The 19,549-nt window shown below is 48.6% G+C and overlaps 1 protein-coding gene across 2 annotated transcripts in view; it reads right to left on the bottom strand.

Annotated features, from left to right (window-relative positions):
• Positions 1-19,549, bottom strand: part of GNB2 (G protein subunit beta 2) — a 176,234-nt gene that overhangs the window by 54,848 nt on the left and 101,837 nt on the right. For both annotated transcript variants that reach the window (XM_029580386.1, XM_029580387.1), the window contains exons 6-7: positions 15,346-15,508; positions 12,388-12,454 (exon numbers count right to left, since the gene is read on the bottom strand). In XM_029580386.1, the coding sequence (XP_029436246.1) occupies positions 12,388-12,454; positions 15,346-15,508 (230 nt within the window). The remainder of the gene's footprint in view (positions 1-12,387; positions 12,455-15,345; positions 15,509-19,549) is intronic.

The raw sequence follows: 19,549 nt of genomic DNA on the forward strand, positions 1-19,549 counted from the left end.
CTCTTTGGAAGGTTCACCACCCAGCCCAGAGAGCGTAGGAATTGTACTACTCTGGCCACTGAGGTCTGACCATGTGAGAAGGACTTCGCTCGAATCAGCCAGTCGTCTAGGTACGGATGTACTAGGATACCCTCCTTGCGGAGGGCCGCCGCCTCCACTACCATGATCTTTGTGAAGGTCCGAGGTGCGGTCGCCAAACCGAAGGGAAGCGCCTTGAACTGAAAGTGTTGACCGAGAATCTTGAAGCGAAGATACCGCCGGTGAGCCGGCAGGATGGGAATGTGCAAGTACGCTTCCGAGAGGTCCAGTGAAGCGAGGAATTCTCCCTTGTCCACTGCGGCAATCACTGATCGAAGAGTCTCCATGCGGAACCGGGTGACCCTGAGGGCCTTGTTTACCTCCTTCAAGTCCAGGTTGGGGCGAAAGGAACCGTCCTTTTTGGGAACGATGAAGTAAATGGAATAGTGGCCCAAGCCCACCTCGAAGGGGACAGGAACGATGGCCCCTATTTCCTGCAGCCGGTCTAGAGTTTGTTGAACCGCTATCCTCTTGAGATCCGAACCGCAGGGGGAGAAGATGAACCGGTCCCTCGGGGGGCGGACAAATTCCAAGGCGTAACAGTCTCTTATGGTGTCCAGCACCCACTGGTCCGTGGAGATAACTGCCCACTCCTCGTAGAAGTCCATGAGGCGGCCTCCGATCCGGGGAGGTGAGAAGTGGGCTCCTTTGGCATCATTGGGATGACTTTGTGGGCGGAATTCCCTGCCCTGGACCCTCTCTCGCGGGCCTCCGCCCACAAAAGGAACGAGACCAAGGCTGGGATCTTGTCTGCTGCGTCCGGGAAGCGGACTGTCGGTAAGACCTATAACGTCGCTGTGCCCTGGCCCTGGTTCTACCGAAAGAAAATGATCTGAAGGAACGCTGTCTATCCTTCGGCAGCCGATGCACCGAATTTTCCCCCAGTGACTTGATGATCTGATCCAGGTCCTCTCCAAATAAGAACTTCCCCCGAAAGGGGAGAGAGCCAAGGCTCGACTTGGAGGAAGCATCCGCTGCCCAGTTGCGAAGCCACAAGAGCCGTCGGGCTGCTACAACCGAAACCATGGACCGCGCCATTACGCGAAAGAGATCATACGGGGCGTCCGCCCAGTATGCTATGGCAGATTCCAGCCGGTCCGCCTGGGCGGCCTCTTCGGGGGGCAATTCCTGAGAGGTGAGAAGCTGCTGTACCCAGAGTAAGCTGGCCCTGTGCGCGAGCGAACTGCACATCACGGCCCGCATACCTAGGGCAGAGACTTCGAAGACCCACTTGAGAAAGGTCTCTAGTTTACGGTCCTGCGTATCCCGCAGGGCCGTTCCCCCCGTGACCGGGATGGTTGTCCTCTTGGTCACTGCCGACACCGCTGAATCCACCTTGGGCACCTTGATAAGATCCAAAAAATCCTCTGGGAGCGGGTATAGCTTTTCCATGGCGCGTGTGACTTTCAAGGACGCCTCGGGAGTGTCCCACTCCCTGGTGAGAAGCTGTAGGAAGGACTCATGGATAGGGAAAGCCCTTGCCCTAGGACGGAGGGCGGCACGTACTGGATCCCCTTTGCGAGACGAGGTGGCGACGGCAGGAGCCACAGGGATCGGCGGATCTGGAGGTGGGTCGAGGTCCAGCTCCTGAATAATATGGTGGATGAGTTCATCCAGCTCTTCTTTTTGAAAAATCCGTAGGGCTCGAGGGTCGTCCCCCTCCGTATGTCCATCCGGATGCGCCTCCGGGGGTTCCGGGGAGACGTCTCTCACCGGCGAAGCCACCCCCGTGGTACGCCGGGGTGGCACGGAGAGGGACCCGGCAGGGATCCAGGCGTAACGGACGAGGTGGTGAGACCAACGGCAAGTTTAGGAACCTTGGGGGGAGGGGCCCCCAGGGGATTAGACGCCTGCGCTCCCATACCCTGCAAATAGGCCATGTGCATTGCCAGAATAAAGTCAGGTGAGAAAACCGGAGAGCTGATTGGAATCCCTGGGGGGGGGAACCGTCCTGGGAGCCCCGGTCGGGCAAACCTCCAGCCAGGGGCAAAGCCTGTTGAGAGCCAGTGCAACCAATCCTGTCTGCATCTGGGAGCGAGTCCGTCTCACGCTGACCCCCTAAAATGGCCGCCGTTCCCGCCAAAGGCGGCGTCATGGCCGCATCACCCGGGCTGAGGAGGAGGCAGGTCCGAAATCGCACCGGAGGACTGCAGGGTGCCTTCCCCGTCGGGGAAGCACCGCTCACAAAGCCCCTCCCTCAGAAATTGATTCCCCGGCTCGCCACAGGCCTCACACCTCGAGGACCACGGCATGTCAGCACCGGGAAAAAGAAAAGCCTCGGGGGGGGGGGCCAAAGACGAGCTAGTGCCGCGGGGGGGCCTGGAAATGGCCCTAACAACCCGCCGAAGGGGTCCAGTATCTGCGGGGGAAACCCCCGTTTCAGTTGAGCACACACCCACGGGCGGAGCTTGCGAACCGTGGGACCCGCAACGACGCGTGGAGCGGCCGGAACCACCGGCATCCACGGGGCACTACCAAAAAGAAGCAAACCTGTGGAGAAAGAAACTCAAAAAACTTCCACTTACCCCAACGGAAGAGGAAAGGAGTACAGAATAGAGAAGGCAAAGCCACAGACACACGCCTCCTCAAAAATTGAAAACTTTTTTTTTTTTTTTTAAACTTTAAGGATCCAAAATGAAGAGAAACATAAGACAGGGAAATACTGTGGAGAAAAAGAAAGAAATAACTAAAAATGAAGAAACCCTGTCAATCTAGGGGAGCTAGTGGATCCCCCCACTCGCATCTGCTGGAGTCAAAAGAATACTGAGCTCCAGCAGAGGGTGCACTACTCTATATGCTGACGCTCTCAAACTCTGTTCTGACTTCATCTGCTGGTCGGGGGATATAACCCACTGTCTGGACTGATCCAGGTACGTACAGGGAAGAGCTTGCCTATTGTGGTATCGAACTCAGCCTCGAGGAAGTTCAGAACCTGGGACGGAATCAACTGACTCTTGGCTTAATTGACAATCCATCCGAGAGATTGTAGCCGGCGGAGCACTGACTGAACCACCACTTTGCACAGGTCCTCAGACTTCGCCCGGATCAGCCAATCGTCCAGATAGGGATGGACCAAAATACCCTCCTTCCGAGGCGCCGCCACTACAACCACCATCACCTTGGTGAATACGCAGGGAGCCGTCGCCAATACAAACGGGAGGGCCTGGAACTGGTAATGCTTGCCTAAAATCATGAACCTGAGGTACCAGAGATACCGCTCGTTGATCCCTACGTGAAGGTATGCCTCTGTCAAGTCTAAAGACGACAAACATATGCCCGTGTGGACGGCTGCAATGACCGAATGGAGAGTTTCCATACAAAAACGAGGCAACCGGAGTGCCTTGTTCACTTTCTTGAAATCCAAAATTGGGCAGAAAGAGCCCTCCTTCTTGGGGACCACGAAATATATGCAATATCTGCCGGTTCCAATCTCCTCCGGAGGGACCGGGACAATGGCCCCCAGAGCTTCCAGCCGATGCAGAGTCTGAGTTACCACCGCTCGCTTCGCATGAGACCCGCAGAGAGACATCAAAAACAGGTCCTGCAGCGGGTAAGCAAAATCCAAAGTGTAACCGTGTTCAATGTTGCCTAGCACCCACTGGTACGATGTAATCTTGACCCATTCCTCGAGAAAGAGAGAGAGGGAGCCGCCTATCACCGGGACCAAGAAATGGGCCAGCACACCTTCATTGTGAGGACTTATCCCCGGAAGATCCCTGAGGACCCCCGTCCCGGGGAGGCCTGCGGCCTCGAAAGGAAGAAGGCCAAACCTGCTATCTCTGCGCCTACCAGGATGTATAGGAAGAAGAGAAGGCCCCGCCCTGACGAAACCAGCACTGGCCCCTGAACCTAGGGCAAGCCGAACCAAAGGTCCTAGGAGTTCTAGGCTTGTCCTCTGGTAAAGCAAATGTTGCTTACCTGATGTAACAGGTGTTCTCACAGGACAGCAGGATGTTAGTCCTCACAAATGGGTGACATCGAGGATGGAGCCCACCACGGAAAACTTCTGTCAAAGTTTAAACAGAACTTTGACTGGCCCCTACTGGGCATGCCCAGCAAGGCACTGACCCTGCAGCCAGCAGGGGTCTCCCTTCAGTCTGATGTTCAAAGCTACAGGCAGTGCCTAGAAAGTAAAAACAAAACAAACCCAACACCGCGGGGTGGCGGGCGGGTTTCGTGAGGACTAACATCCTGCTGTCCTGTGAGAACACCTGTTACATCAGGTAAGCAACATTTGCTTTCTCACAGGACAAGCAGGATGGTTGTCCTCACAAATGGGTGAGTACCGAGCTGAGGATGTCCTGACTTGCACCAAATGCACCCAACGACGTGCAACAGGCACTACAACTGGGGTGGAATTTGGTAAAGGGCATCCGCACCCTACCGGGAAGGTGGAAGGGTGTTGGTACATCACGTTGGAAAAAGGTTACGCAAGACAGATTGGCCGAAGATGGAGTCCTGTCTTCCAGCTTTGTCCAAACAATAGTGGGCTGCAAAGGTATGGAGAGAACTCCAGGTTGCAGCCTTGCAGATGTCAGGAAGCGGCACCGATCGAAGGTGTGCCACTGACGTAGCCATGGCCCTCACAGAGTGTGCTTTGACACGGTCTTGAAAAGGGATGCCCGCTTGCTCATAGCAGAAAGCAATGCAGTCCGCCAACCAGGAGGAAAGAGCCTGCTTACCCACAGGTTGTCCTAACTTGTTAGGATGGAAAGAGACGAATAATTGAGTGCTCTTCCTGTGAGAAACTGTACGGTCTAGGTAAAAGGCTAGAGCCCGTTTACAGTCTAGGGTATGCAGGGTCTGTTCTCCAGAGTTGGAGTGGGGCCTGGGAAAAAAGATAGGTAGTATGATGGATTGATTAATATGAAACTCAGAAACTACCTTAGGTAAAAATTTAGGGTGAGTGCGGAGTACCGCCCGGTCCTGCAGGAGCTTAGTGTAAGGCGGATAGGTAACTAGGGCCTGTAATTCACTAACCCTGCGAGCTGAAGTGATAGCCAAAAGGAATAACACTTTCCATGTGAGATACTTTAACTCACAGGAGTGCAGAGGTTCGAAAGGAGGTTTCATTAGACGACCAAGAACCAGATTAAGGTCCCAGGATGGGGCCGGAGGCCGTAAGGGTGGCTTCAGATGGAGCAAGCCTTTAAGAAAACGTGTTACTAGGGGTTGTACTGAAATAGGGACACCCTGTACACCTTTATGGAAGGCGGCTACCGCACTGACATGCATCCTAATGGAAGAGGTTTTAAGACCTGATTCAGAGAGATGCCATAAATAGTCCAAGAATTTGGAGATTGGACAGGAAAGGGGATCAAGGGACTGAGAAGTGCACCATGATGTGTACCTTTTCCATTTGTATGAGTAAGACTTTCTTGTGGAAGGCTTTCGTGAAGCTATCAGGACTCGAGAAACGGAATCTGAAAGGTTGAAAGGCTGAAGGACTAACCTTTCAACATCCATGCCGTCAGGGACAAGGCTTGGAGGTTGGGATGGAGGAGGCATCCGTCGCTTTGAGTGAGCAGATGCGGGTCCTTTCCCAGAGGAATGTGCCTGCGGATGGAGAGATCCTGGAGTATTGGAAACCATACTTGGCGTGGCCAGTAAGGTGCTATCAGGATCATGGTTCCTCCGTCCTGGCGTAGCTTCACGAGAGTCTTTGACACAAGAGGAAGTGGAGGGAATGCGTAGAGCAGACCGGTTGTCCACTTGAGGGAGAATGCATCCCTCGGCCGAGAGTGCTGGCTCCGAATGAGAGAGCAGTAATCGTCCACTTTGTGGTTCTGAGGGGACGCAAAGAGGTCTATGCGGGGAGAACCCCACTTGTGAAACAGAGAGGTCGCTATCAGAGGATCGAGTGACCACTCGTGCGGTCGGAAGACACGGCTCAGCCGGTCTGCCAATACATTGTCTACTCCCGGCAGGTAAGTGGCCCTGAGGTACATGGAGTGGGAGAGGGCTTCCGCCCAGATCTGCGCAGCTTCCTGACACAGAAGGAAGGAGTCTGTGCCTCCCTGCTTGTTTATGTACCACATGGCCACTTGGTTGTCCGTCTGGATTAAGATTATCTGATGAAAGAGATGATCTTTGAAAGTGCGGAGCGCATAGCGGATTGCTCGAAGTTCCAGGAAATTGATCTGGTGTTCGGCTTCCTCGTTGGACCATAACCCTTGGGTTTGAAAGTTGTCCACATGGGCTCCCCAACCGATGTGAGAAGCGTCGGTGGTTAGAATTACTTGCGGATCCGGTGGAAGAAAGGGTAAGCCCTGAAGGAGGTTGACCTGAGTCGTCCACCAGGTTAAGGATAGGCGCAGCGCTTGTGTGACTGTGACTATGGAGGACAGAGGCTGAAAAGCTTGAATCCATTGGTGTCGTAGAGTCCATTGTGTTACTCTCATGGCTAGTCGGGTCATGGGAGTGACTTGAACCGAGGATGCCATGTGTCCTAGGAGAATGAGGAACTGGCGAGCCGTGGCCGTATCTTGAGACTGGAGCTGGTGAGCTAGGGACATGAGAGTTTGGACCCGTTGAAGCGGAAGGTAGGCCTTTGCCTGTAAGGTGTCCAAGTCTGCCCCAATGAAAGATAAGGTTTGAGATGGGACGAAGCAAGATTTCTCGTAATTGACAAGAAACCCTAAGGAAAGGAGTGTGTTGATTGTCAATTGTAGGGAGGACCGGGCAATCTGAGGGGTGGAGGCCCTGATTAGCCAATCGTCCAGATAGGGGTATACGTGGACACCTTCCTTCCTGAGGAATGCTGCTACAACTACGAGGCATTTGGTGAAGACTCGTGGAGCAGATGCCAGACCGAAAGGTAGTACTCGGTATTGATAATGGTCGCGGCCTACTAGAAACCGCAGATATTTGCGATGGGATTGTGTTATCGCAATATGGGTATAAGCTTCCTTGAGGTCGAGGGAGCATAGCCAATCCCCTCTTTGCAGCAGAGGGAGTAACGTGCCCAGGGTTACCATCTTGAACTTTTCTTTTTGAAGGTACTTGTTGAGGGCCCGAAGGTCCAAAATTGGACGTAGCCCTCCTGACTTTTTTGGAATTAGGAAGTACCTGGAGTAAAATCCCTTGCCTCGTTGAGAGGGAGGGACAGGTTCTATAGCATTTGATTGCAAAAGAAGGGATACTTCCTGTTGTAATTGAGTCAAGTGGCTGGATAGACTCCATGCTTGAAGAGGCGGGGAGTCTGTCGGAAGAGTTATGAAATTGAGGTGGTAACCCTGTGCGATAATTGCCAGCACCCACTGGTCTGAGGTAATCCGTATCCAATGCTGCAAAAAGTGGCACAGACGACCCCCTACAGGGATGTGGGGGAGTGGGATATGGCATGTGCTCCGTATCGGGAAGTCAAAGGCCTGCCGCAGGCCCGGGAGGTGGGGCTACAGCAGGTCTTTGTTTCCGAGGTTGGCGTAGCTGAGGTCTGGTGGAGGATCGAGCCGGACGAGGCCTAGTCGACGGAGGGTAATAACGACGTGGCCGAAAGAATGACTTTTTAGAGTCCTTCTTAGGTGGTGGTTTGGAGGATACCTCAGATGGAACAGACGAAAGTTGTTTCAACGTCTCGTGGTGATCCTTCAATTCCGCCACAATCTGTTGAATCTGTTCTCCGAACAGATTGTCCCCCAAGCAGGGTAAATCGGCTAGACGATCCTGGACCTCTGGGCGAAGGTTGGATGATTTTAACCAAGCCCAACGTCTGGCTGAGATGGCAGTAGCTGAGACTTTCGTGGAAGCATCGAAGATATCGTAGGCCGTTCTGATCTCGTGCTTCCCAGCTTCAAATCCTTTGTGAAGGAGGGCTTGAAGCTGTGGCTGGTATTGGTCCGGTAATGTGTCAGCGTAGTCCTGCATCTGTTTAAGGATAGCTCTGTTGTATTGAGTCATATAAAGTTGGTATGAAGCTATGCGAGATATCAACATAGCCCCATGATACACTTTCCTGCCCACACTATCAAGGAATTTGTTGTCCTTGATAGGGGGAGTGGAAGAGTGTGGTTTTAGGCGCTTGGCCTTCTTTTGCGCAGACTCAACTACAACAGAGCGATGATCCAGTTGAGACTTCTGAAATCCTGGTGCTGACTGAATGAGGTATGTTGAGTCAGCTTTTTTATTAACTGGTGACACAGATGAAGGTGATTCCCAGTTTTTCTTTAAAAGATCCAGAAATACCTGGTGAATGGGGATGGAAGCGATGATTTTTGGGGCATCCAGAAATTGGAGCAGCTCCATCATTTGGTGCCTGTCATCGGTCTCAGATTGCAGCTGAAAAGGCACAATTTCTGACATCTCCTTTACAAAATTTATAAAGGAGAGATCTTCAGGAGGAGATCGTTTTCTACTCTCTGTAGGAGATGGTGGGGATGGTAAATCTGTATCTGAAGATGTATCATCACCCCAGGTATCATAAGGATCATGTAGGGCTTGCAGTCCTGAAGGACCTGGTAGAGGATCCAAAGGCATCGATGGAATCGGTGCTGCAAGCGGAACTGTGAACGGCATCGAGGGCTTCGGGGGTACCGATGGAATCGGTGCCGATCTTGGAATCGATGGAGCCGAAGGATAAATCGGTGGAAAGGTATGTGAAGGCACCGATGGAACGACACCGGACGGGGGAATCCGGAACGGTGTTTCTCCTGTCGATGAATGTCCTTCCGGAGATGATGGTGTAGTCGGTGCTACTGGAATCACCGATGGAAGGGCGCGCATGAGTGCCTCCATACGATTTAGTATCGGTGCCAACGCTTCCACTAGAGGCTCGGTGGTCGGTTCCCTCCTCGGTGGCAGAGTCGGTGCTGAGGTCGGTGCCTGAGGCGGTGCCGGAATCGGTGCCGGAGGCGGTGCCGGTGGAGGCTGGAATCTTCGCATCGCATTCTCGATGGCCTCCTGGACCAGCCGGTCCAGTTCTGCCCGGAGACCAGGGGTAACCATACCCGGCTCGACGGGAGAGGGAGGCTGAGGCAGGGCCGGAAGTACCACCGTAACCGGTGGGATCACGGCCCCCGCACCCCGGGAGGGTGAGGGTTTCCTCGGTGCCTGCGAACGAGACGTGGACGGTGCCAGGTCTGACCGAGGCTTTTTCGTCGGTGGCTCGGCCTGTTCAGAGGTCGATGGTTGTGGATCCTCGACGGGCCGAGACTTGTGCCGTCGATGGCGATGCTTATCCTTCCGATCTCCTCGCCCATCCGGGGAGGGGACAGGAGTCGACGGCCGAGAAGTCATCGGTGGAGGACGGTCACCGGAGGGTTGACGATGGTGGTGCAACTTCGACGGTGCCGGTTCCGATGACGTCGATGCTATCGATGGCGTTGGGGTGGGTGCATGGAAGAGGAGCCCCATCTTCTCCATCCTGGCTTTACGACCCTTAGGTGTCATTAGGGCACATTTAGTGCAAGTCAGGACATCATGCTCACTTCCCAAACATAGAACACAGACCCGATGGGGATCTGTGATTGACATAGTCCGGGTGCAATCCGGACAACGACGGAACCCCGTCGCCATGGCCTAGGGCCAAATTTAGCCGCGGGATTGGTAAGTGCCAACAGGCCTCTAGGGCCAAAATCGACGGCAGTCGATGAAAATCGGCAAAAAACTTACCGGCTTTCGCGGAGGTGACAAAAATTTGTCGAAGGGAGACCCCTGAGGGGCAAATTTTCTTCGGAAAGAAAAAAAACCGAATTCCTGTCAGGAACGTGGTAAGAGAGCTCCTTTCACCGCGTGGCAACTGCTGCGCGGAAAAAAGAAGACTGAAGGGAGACCCCTGCTGGCTGCAGGGTCAGTGCCTTGCTGGGCATGCCCAGTAGGGGCCAGTCAAAGTTCTGTTTAAACTTTGACAGAAGTTTTCCGTGGTGGGCTCCATCCTCGATGTCACCCATTTGTGAGGACAACCATCCTGCTTGTCCTGTGAGAACTTTTACACCTTGTTTTCGCCTAGGGACTTAATAAGGGCTTCCAGATCATCTCCAAACAAGAATTCACCCTTAAATAGTAGATTGCCCAACTGAGTCTTGGAGGAAACATGGGCCGACCAGTTGCGTAGCCACAGAAGCCTTCTGGCCGAAACCGCAGAAGCCATATTGCGCGAAGACGCCAGCAGAAGATCATACAAGGCATCCGCTGTATAAGCTACCGCTGCCTTCATACTATCAGCTAGTTCAGCTTCCACCAGAGGCAACTGCTGCATGGTAAGCATCTGTTGCACCCATCTAAGGGTCACCCGTTGCATGAGGCTACAGCACACCGCCGCCCGAATGCATAAGGCCGAGACCTCAAAGATGCACTTGAGAAGGACCTCCGGTTTCCGATCCTGAAGATCCTTAAGGGCGGTCGCCCCTGCCACCGGGATGGTCGTCAGTTTGGTGACAGCCGAGACTGCCGCGTCCACTTTGGGCACCTTAAGGACTGCTAAGGCATTGTCTGGCAAAGGGTAGAGCTTTTCCATAGCACGTTCCACCCGGAGGCTGGCCTCGGGAGTCTCCCATTCCCATGTCACCAGCTGCATCAACATCGGATGAAACGGAGAAGCCTTCGGAGGAGCTTTAAGTCCCGAGAGGACCGAGTCCCCTTTGGAGACCTCCGCGCTAGATTGCGGTGCCTCAATATCCAGCTCCTCCAGCATTATGGGAATCAGATGCTCCAGCTCTTCCTTCTGAAACAGCCTAAGAATCCTGGGATCATCCCCCTCCACTGGGACGGACTCATCAACGTCCCCGTCTCCATTCCCAAGGAGAAGGTCCTGCGACCCAGGACCCGGTGGATTTGGAGCTGAAGACCCCAAGGGATTAATGGCTGTCCGGCTTGACTGCCCCCTAGAGAAAGTCAATCCCCCTGATGGCCTGGGGATCTTGGCTGGTGGAGGTGCCGCCTCCTGCAATTCAGCTTCCGCTTCTAAAAAGGCTTTGTGCATTAGAAGCACAAACTTAGAAGAAAAGGACTGCTGTCTCTTTAAGGCCCCCCCCCCGGGGGAGGGGCCGTATCGGGAGGAGGCAGGCTCTAGGTCGGCAGGCCACACAGGGCTCAAATTAGGAGGCGAAAGAGTAGGAGGGATCTCCCCTCCCCCTGTAGCCAGGTCCTCTTCATCCCCTCATGGGGAAGGCAAAATGGCTGACGTTCCCGCGTTAAATGGGGACAGCCCTAGCACGGCGGGAGTGCAATCCTGCATCCGCCCCTCGCAAACATGCTGACAGGCTTCCCCTGGCACTCCTCGATGGTCCACCACCAGGGAGACATTTGACGCAGAGGCCATCGCGGGAGAGCCGCCAGACCGGCTCCCCGCAAGCGGTGCACAAGGCACCCCGTGGCATGCCACAAGGTAAGGGTCAGCAATCCGGCGCCAAAAACGCCCTCCGGAGCCCCTGGAACCTGCACGGCAAGAATTGAAACCTCTGAAGGTTTTTTTGTTTTTGTTTTTTTTTGTCAACCAGGGGAAAACCGTCCCTGGGACCACTAGCACTGCGGACATCTCAGGGTGAAGGGAGGAAAGGGACCGGCCCATCGGTGAATCTCCCCACTTACCAGTCGGTGGGGCTCCAGGAATGAAGCTATCGGGGCGTCCCACCCCAGCCGAGCCTCTACCAAGGTGACTTGTGAGAATCCACTTATCAAACTCCAGCAAAGAACAAAAGTAACTAACTTTTTTTTTTTTTTAATTAGCTTGATGTAGCCAAAGAACCTTCTGAAATAACAAGCTTTCTGGTAAATTTTAAAATCAACAAACAACCCCTTTTTTTTTTTCAGGATCAGGACCGCAGGTTCTGTCACCATCATCATCTTTCAGTTTTTTCTCTGACTCCATCTGCTGGAAGGGAGACACAACCAGCAGTCTGGACTGATCCTGGTACGTACAGGGAACAGAATTTAAACGTGCTTGTGACAGATTCAGAGGGCAGTGATAGGAATAGAGTTGAGATATCGAGAAAAAGACATAAGGCAGAGGGGAGCTGGTGTTCATTTAAGTATGGGAATTTGTGTGTTCTTCTACTCAATGTGGTAGAGAATTAGAGACAAGAACACTTGGGCAGACTAGATGAGTTAATTGGTTATCTGCTGTCATCTTCTATGTTAGCCAAGTATAGTATTAGGGACTAACAGCACTGTGAATCAGAGAAGTGCTTTATCAAAGCTTTAAAGCTGTGAGACACAAAACCATAAGGTCCAGTAACTCACACAGAGGGTGTGTGTTGCATGCTATAACAATTAGAATTCCTTCATGCTCCTACAATGGGATCTATGTGTTTTTTGGCATCATCAGCTCATTTCAAATTACAAGCTCTGGGAGAGCTGATTGGGTTTGCTTACCATGTTGTGTCTCCGGAACTGGTAATAATCTGATTGTCGTCCAAAAAACGGCAGCAGGAAAGGTAACCTAGAACAAAAAGGCAACAACTCTTTTACAGTTCATGTACCTGCCACCCAGTGACTAGAAATTGCTGCCCAGCATCTGCACCATCTCTATCAGTGCTCAAAACCCATCCAGCGCTAACAGAGAATGGGGAGAAATGTAGGAAAAGAAAATCACACATAAAACCTCTCAGCCTGTGTATAGCTGTAACTCACAGCTCACAGTTGCTCAACCTGTGGTTCACATGCTTCTTCATATGCTCACTCCCTGCACAGATAAATTTATAATAGGAAGCATAGGTAGCATTCTAAAGATGTAAAAACAGAGGAAAAGTGTTTTTGTGAGGTTGAGGGGTTTTAGAGTCAGTGATGTGGTAATGGAAATTGTCTCATCTGTCAATTCTGATTATATTAGCTCAGGAAAACCAGATAGTGATAAGCTCATTACCAACTCTTGTTTCTCACTGAATTTAGAGCTCCCCCTTCTGAATCTGGTTTTAGAATGTTTCAGATGAGACAAAATTCTCAAAGCATAAATAGATTAGATTATGCATGCCACATATAAATTCCTGCCAACATTGGAAGAAATTCTTAATGATCCTACAAACAGGATAGATTCATCCAAACTGGAGTGGAGAATGAAAAATTGACAAAACTGTCACCAAGTTATTCTGACCAATCTACACATTAGAAATATACCTAAATTATACTTTAACTATCAGGAAACAAAGCAGCTTGTACCACCTTATTCACTGAACGATGGAAAAACACTATCTCGATGGGAGACCCCTATGAGGGAATGTTTTTTGAAGTAAAATATTAATTTTTTCCGAAAGGAATTGTGTGAAAAATTCTCTGAGCTCCTAACCGCGAGGCAAGCTGCAGCGCGGGGGAAAAAAAAAAAAAAGAGACTGAAGGGAGACCCCTGTGGCTGCAGGGATCATGGCATGCTGGGCATGCTCAATGTGCCAGTCAAAAGTTCTAGAAACTGACAGAAAAGTTTTCCATGATAGGGCTCCATCCAGTGACGTCACCCACATGTGAGATTACCATCCTGCTTGTCCTGGGAGAAAAGAGCAGAATGTTTTGACCTTGGAATTAATAGATAAGAACATGCCATACTGGGTCAGTATCCTGTCTCCAACCCAGCATCCTGTCTCCAACAGTGGTCAATCCAGGCCATAAGAACCTGGCAAGTACCCAAAAACTAAGTCTATCCCATGTTACTGTTGCTAGTAATAGCAGTGGCTATTTTCTAAGTCAACTTAATTAATAGCAGATAATGGACTTCTCCTCCAAGAACTTATCCAATCCTTTTTTTAAACCCAGCTACACTAACTGCACTAACCACATCCCCTGGCAACAAATTCCAGAGTTTAATTGTGCGCTGAGTGAAAAAGAACTTACTCCGATTAGTTTTAATTGTGCTACATATTAACTTCATGGAGTGCCCCCTAGTCCTTCTGTTATCCGAAAGAGTAAATAACCGATTCACATTTACCTATTCTAGACCTCTCATGACTTTAAACACCTCACTTCTATGCTGAACATCTAGAAATGCTTCTTTCTTAGAAACTTTCTGCTCTGAATTGGAGTGGATGGCCCTAAGTTGAATCATGCTGTCAAGGCACTGATGTTAGTACTATGGTAGTGATCTGAAAGACTAGTTCTATTGACACCAAAGTCAATGCCAACATGCTCGTTTGCTGACATTTCGCTTGTTTGAGGTGCCAAGAAAAATCCTTCAGAGATTCTTTTATCCACCTCCTGCTCAAAGGTTGCCAAACCAAAACTGAAAAGGTCACTAGTATTATCATGAGCTACAAAAGAGTGAGCAGAGGCACAGGGAACTATAGTAAACTCCCAGGACACATGACTCAAGAGTCAGGTATTAAAACTGAAGCACAGGGAAATTGATTTACCCAATGTTACACAAAACATAGGCAGAGTTGGGAATTAGAATGAGACGGATATACTAATGGCTTTGGTATAAATTCTTGGAGATTGTTGCAGTGGCATCATCAGTGAGAGGCTGAGCTCATCTCCCTGCTCTTGAACTTTTAACTGATGGGGAATGAATTGGTAGTACCTCCCCATGCCCTAACTCTATACAGAGTAATCTCTGCTCCTGAGTTGCTTATTAGGTCTCAACTGCAAGAATATTTAACAACCTCTTGATGCCAAAGGATCGACAGCAGTTGGTACAGCTCCTGGACCCTTCAGTATCAATGCCTTTGGTGCTCTAGGATTTGAGATGAAACTGAAAACATCAAGCAACTTCAATCCTGAAAACTTGAAGGTTCTGTGTTACATCTTTGAGTAGACGTCACACTTATGGACATTGTGCTCTCAGACCAGATATCATATGCAATCGTTATAATAGTTACAGACATCTTCCAATTGCAAGCTGGACATCATTTGAAATCGCTGGCTTTCTTCTGACATTGTGATAAAAATAGAAGCAGCAAAATCAAAGGACAAAATAACAGCAAACTAAGGTAGCTGAAGAGGTCTCACCAGAAGAAAAACCCAAATAAGTAGTATCTGTCATTGAAAAATAATATAAACTTAAAGGCCAAAACTTCTGTCTACAGAGTACATACGAGGCATGAGAGATGAAAGAGGATGCTTGAATCACAAGAGAGATTCTTTCCACCACAGTATTTAGAGAAATGTGTCTAATAAGGTCCATGGATAAAACAAGAATGAAGGGGCCTTACATTGTGGCAGTGCAGCTTCGTCATAAAAAGCTTTCTAAGAAATGTTCTTTGTCAATGCCATCAGATAAAATAACCCATTTGTGTGGCTGACTCATCATGCTTGTCTATGGAAAAACTGCACACATCTTAGCTAAACATCACAAAGTAATCATTAATAAATGTGCCATTCCCCACAGCCCTAACACTTGGAGTTTACCTGTGTGTCCTGGCAGTTCTCGGCTCACTCGCACATTGCCTTCACGGGTTTTCAAGCTGTAAATGGAGCAGATATTGTCCAGCCCACCACAGGCCACATAGTTTCCAGAGGGAGCATAAGCACAGGTCATAACCCAGGATGATCGGAGGGGGATAGCATGAACCTGCCCCACGGAGAGAGTGCAAAGAAAATGTTACCAAAGAAGGACAGCATGTCTATCACCTAAACGTCCTGCTAGGCTGTTCAGTTAGAAGGACCTTCAGCAGCCTTGCAGCTATGACATGCATAAAGACACACAACAGCATTTAGCTCTCCCAAGAGAAAGGGAGCAAAATTAGTACTATCATGAGCTACAAAGGAGAGAGCAGAGGCACAGGAAACTATAGTAAACTCCCAGGACACATGACATCAAGAGTCAGGTATTAAAACTGAAGCACAGGGAAATAAACTTATTTGCCCAAGGTTACACAAAACATAGGCAGAGTTGGGAATTGAATGAGAACTTTGGCTTACCTCAGTCAATTCTTGTTCTCCTAGTTCTGGAACTTTTGGGTATTCTCGGTCCTAATACAGGCAGCAGACTGATGAGATCTCACAAGATCATGAGACTTGATTCTCTATCCCATGATTCCCCAGATGAAACATTTCCACAGCATAAAAGTGAAAAACTGAGCAGAAGACAACATTGCAGCAAGAAAAATATATAAGGAAGGCTGTGTGGGAAACCAAGTGGTGTTTCCCAGGCTGGAGGCACAAAGCCATACAGACTCCAGCCTTTTCTATTGCAATTTTCACTTTATTTAGCAAACACAGCACAACACTGGACTGCCTACTTAGCAGAATTCAGTTACACACAAAGGGTTGTAGCCTGCTTTCCCTCTGGACAGTGTACACTCACTCCCTCTTGTTTGGACAAGACAAATTTATAGGAGCTGCCTCTCCTGGAGACGCAGGGGTCTCCTGAACCCAGCTGGGCTTGCATTATGTTCCCCAGCAGTTTCCACCCTCAGGCCTCTTCCCTTCCCTGCAGGGTCCTGCCTACAGAATTCTCTCCCTCTGTGGGATTTAAGGTGGATCACGTCTCTAGCCTGGTTCTGCACATACAAGGGGGAAAACCGGATCAGTCTGTTACAGGCTGTTCCAGACTGCTATACAGAATTGGCTAGTAACAGAATTTGTTTCAAATTTTTTTGTTCTTTGAGTTCTAAAATTCCCTTTAAGTGAGGATGTTAAAGAAGTGATCTTCCTTTGAAAAAATGTTCACCTACCAAGGTGACATTTATTTAACAAACTCAATCAGTTTACTTAAAGGGAATTTCAGAACTTTACAAGAACAAAATATATTTGAAATTAAGGACGATCACACACTTTGAAACAACTATTACTACTACTAACATTTGCTGTAGCACAACATAACATATGCAGTACAAACACACAAAAAAAAGGAAGTTTCTGCTCAAGAGATTACAATCTAATAAAACAAACAAAGGACAAGAGACTAGGGGCATTTCTTAAGGTAAGACAATGATTAAAAAGTAAAGAAAAAAAAAGTTAATGAGGCTAAAAGATAATTCCTAATATTTAAAAGCAGCCTCACAAAGTTGGTTCTTTAGATAGGATTTAAACATGACGAGAGAGGGAGCATAACACACAAGTTCAGGAAGACTATTCCAAGCATATGGTGCAGCCAGGTGGAAAGCACGGAATCAGGAATTGGTGGTAGAGGAGAAGGGTACATATAGGAGTGACTTCTTTGATGAATGGAATGCACGAGGAGGGGTGTAAAGAGAGATGAGAAAGGAGAGGTAGTGTGGTGCTGCAGTGTGAAGGTATTTGTAGGTGAGAAAGAGGAGCTTGAATGTATGTGAGAGCGGATAAGGGAGCCACTGCAGTGACTTCAGAAGAGGGGTTATGTGAGTGTAGCGACTGGTGAAAGATGAGTCGCACAGCTGAATTTAGGACAGACTGCAGTAGAGAGAAATGGAATAAAAGGACATTGGCTTTCTCACTCACTATCATAGGCCATCTGAAGTGTAAGGTTTGACTATAACAGCCACTTTTGTTAACCCCACCCACTCTTTCCCATAACTGAGCTACAATGGCATAAGTACATAACCTCAAGCCTTGCTGACTCTATATGATTTAAACCTGCTTTAACTGCATTGTTTCTTCACAGATCTGAAGGCAGCTTAGTTCTTGAAAGCTTATCACAGAGAGACTGGGTTAGTCCAATAAAATCACCTATAACTTGTTTGTTGACTCTTATTTCTACATATTCAAGTGGACTAAGAGAACCCAATACTTTTGTCTTGCATGTCCACACTAGTTATTAGCAAGCATTTTGAAAGAGTAATGGGTAGATGATAATATTTTTAAACCATGTCTTGAAAAGCATTTCATATATCATTCCTAAAGAAAATTATGTGATTTCAAATTTTCCAAAAATTACAATTTATCCACTTCTGTCCTTAGGGGGAAAAAATGGAAACATTTTCCCCCCAATTTTTCTATTTTTTTCCTGGCTTTCAAATCTCTAGTACTGGAATCTCCCTAATCTCTCTCCATTTGCTGCAAGCACCTGATCATTACTCTAGATGAGTATACAAATAGGATTAACATTAACAGTGGTATCACCAGCACTCTTTAAAAATGATTCCATCCTGCAATCAACTGCATCCTTCAGGGCAAAGATGCTTTCTGTCACCTTCTGACAATCCAGCCCCATGATAGTTTGATCTATGCTAGATCAGAGGTCCCAGGTCATACTTTCCTGAAGCAGCCTTAGCAGTTTATGTACGACTAAGAATATAAAAGCTCTTGTCAATATAATTTCATTCTGAAGGAAAAAAAAAGTGACAAACACCATGAATAGGAAGCATCCTATTATCTTTAAATTGCTCCCAATAAGTAATTAACATGTTCTTCTTTTTTGGCCTATTAAACTCCAAGAAAATGGCAATATGTTCCATTAAAATACTCATGTCTCACAACCCAGACTCATGAACTTCTTATACCATCCAGTCTCAGAGTCTGAAAACAAGGAACACTACACCAGAGAAAGCTCCATCTATCTCCTACTCCCCTTCTCTATCTAGGTCAAGGGGCAGCATCAAGAAAAGAAACACCAAGTTCAGGAATCTGAAAGGGAGGAACCAGGTGGCAGCAGAACAAGAGGTTATAGTAGTGGGGTAGATGCATTAGCAATGTTCTTGCTGCTAGTCACTGAGATAGGCACCCAGACAGGTCCTAGAGGAAAGCAACTCTAGATTTACTGCAAACACCTTATTTAGTCAGTTGAGCATAAAAGAAATAAAATCAGAAGGGCATATTCTCAGAGTCTTGAAAATGATCCAAAGGAGTGTTATTCACAGACAAAGCCACAGACAGTGTAGGCATGCTGTTGTACTGTGGGTGCAAACATTACAGGCAGGCTGAAGCAGCCGCTAAGGGCTTGTATAAGGCTTGTAGCCTGGACAACGTCTCCACACTGAATCATATAGGATGAGCCAATAATTTTCTTCTGTGATGGAGAGCAACCCAGGGCCTGGATATCACAGAGCAATCCAAAACCAGCAGTTTGTTTATTCTTCTGGCTGCAGTTTCAAAGTGTCAGATCAAAAAGGGCTATAAATGAAAAAATCTCAGAGAAAATCCCTTTAAGTTTCTCTCCTCCCCATAAAATAAATCACAGTTGAAAGAACTACTAGCTATGGCGAACCAGCAGACCCATAATTGAAAAACTCTGCATCAACATAGCCAAGATGGTATCCACAGTCATTTTAATTTCAGATTAGCTGTACTCCTGCACAAGAGTCCAGTCACAGCTCCTCACAGCACTGGTTCACAATATGATAACACTAGAGCCCAGTCTTCCCACACTTGCTGCTGACAGCTCAAACCCAACAAAGTCAGGAATAAGCAGAAGAAAAAACCTGTTTTTGCAGAGCAAGAGAGAAATTATGTGTGCAAAAATGCTGCACATCTCCAACCTGCTGGAGGCTGATGATGTACTGAGGAATCATGGGAGACAAACCACCAGAATTCATGGTGCTGCTGCAGGAAATCTCATGAGATTTGAGTTTTTAATATGTCTGCCACCTGCAGAGAGAAATAAAATACCCAAGAATTTCAGATTGGTGAGAACACTAAGAACTAGGTGTAAGTGAGGAATAATTACACACAAAAAGAAAAACCAAATATATCT

This window comes from Rhinatrema bivittatum, chromosome 16 (genome assembly GCF_901001135.1).
Source record: "Rhinatrema bivittatum chromosome 16, aRhiBiv1.1, whole genome shotgun sequence".
NCBI classification, from domain to species: domain Eukaryota; kingdom Metazoa; phylum Chordata; class Amphibia; order Gymnophiona; family Rhinatrematidae; genus Rhinatrema; species Rhinatrema bivittatum.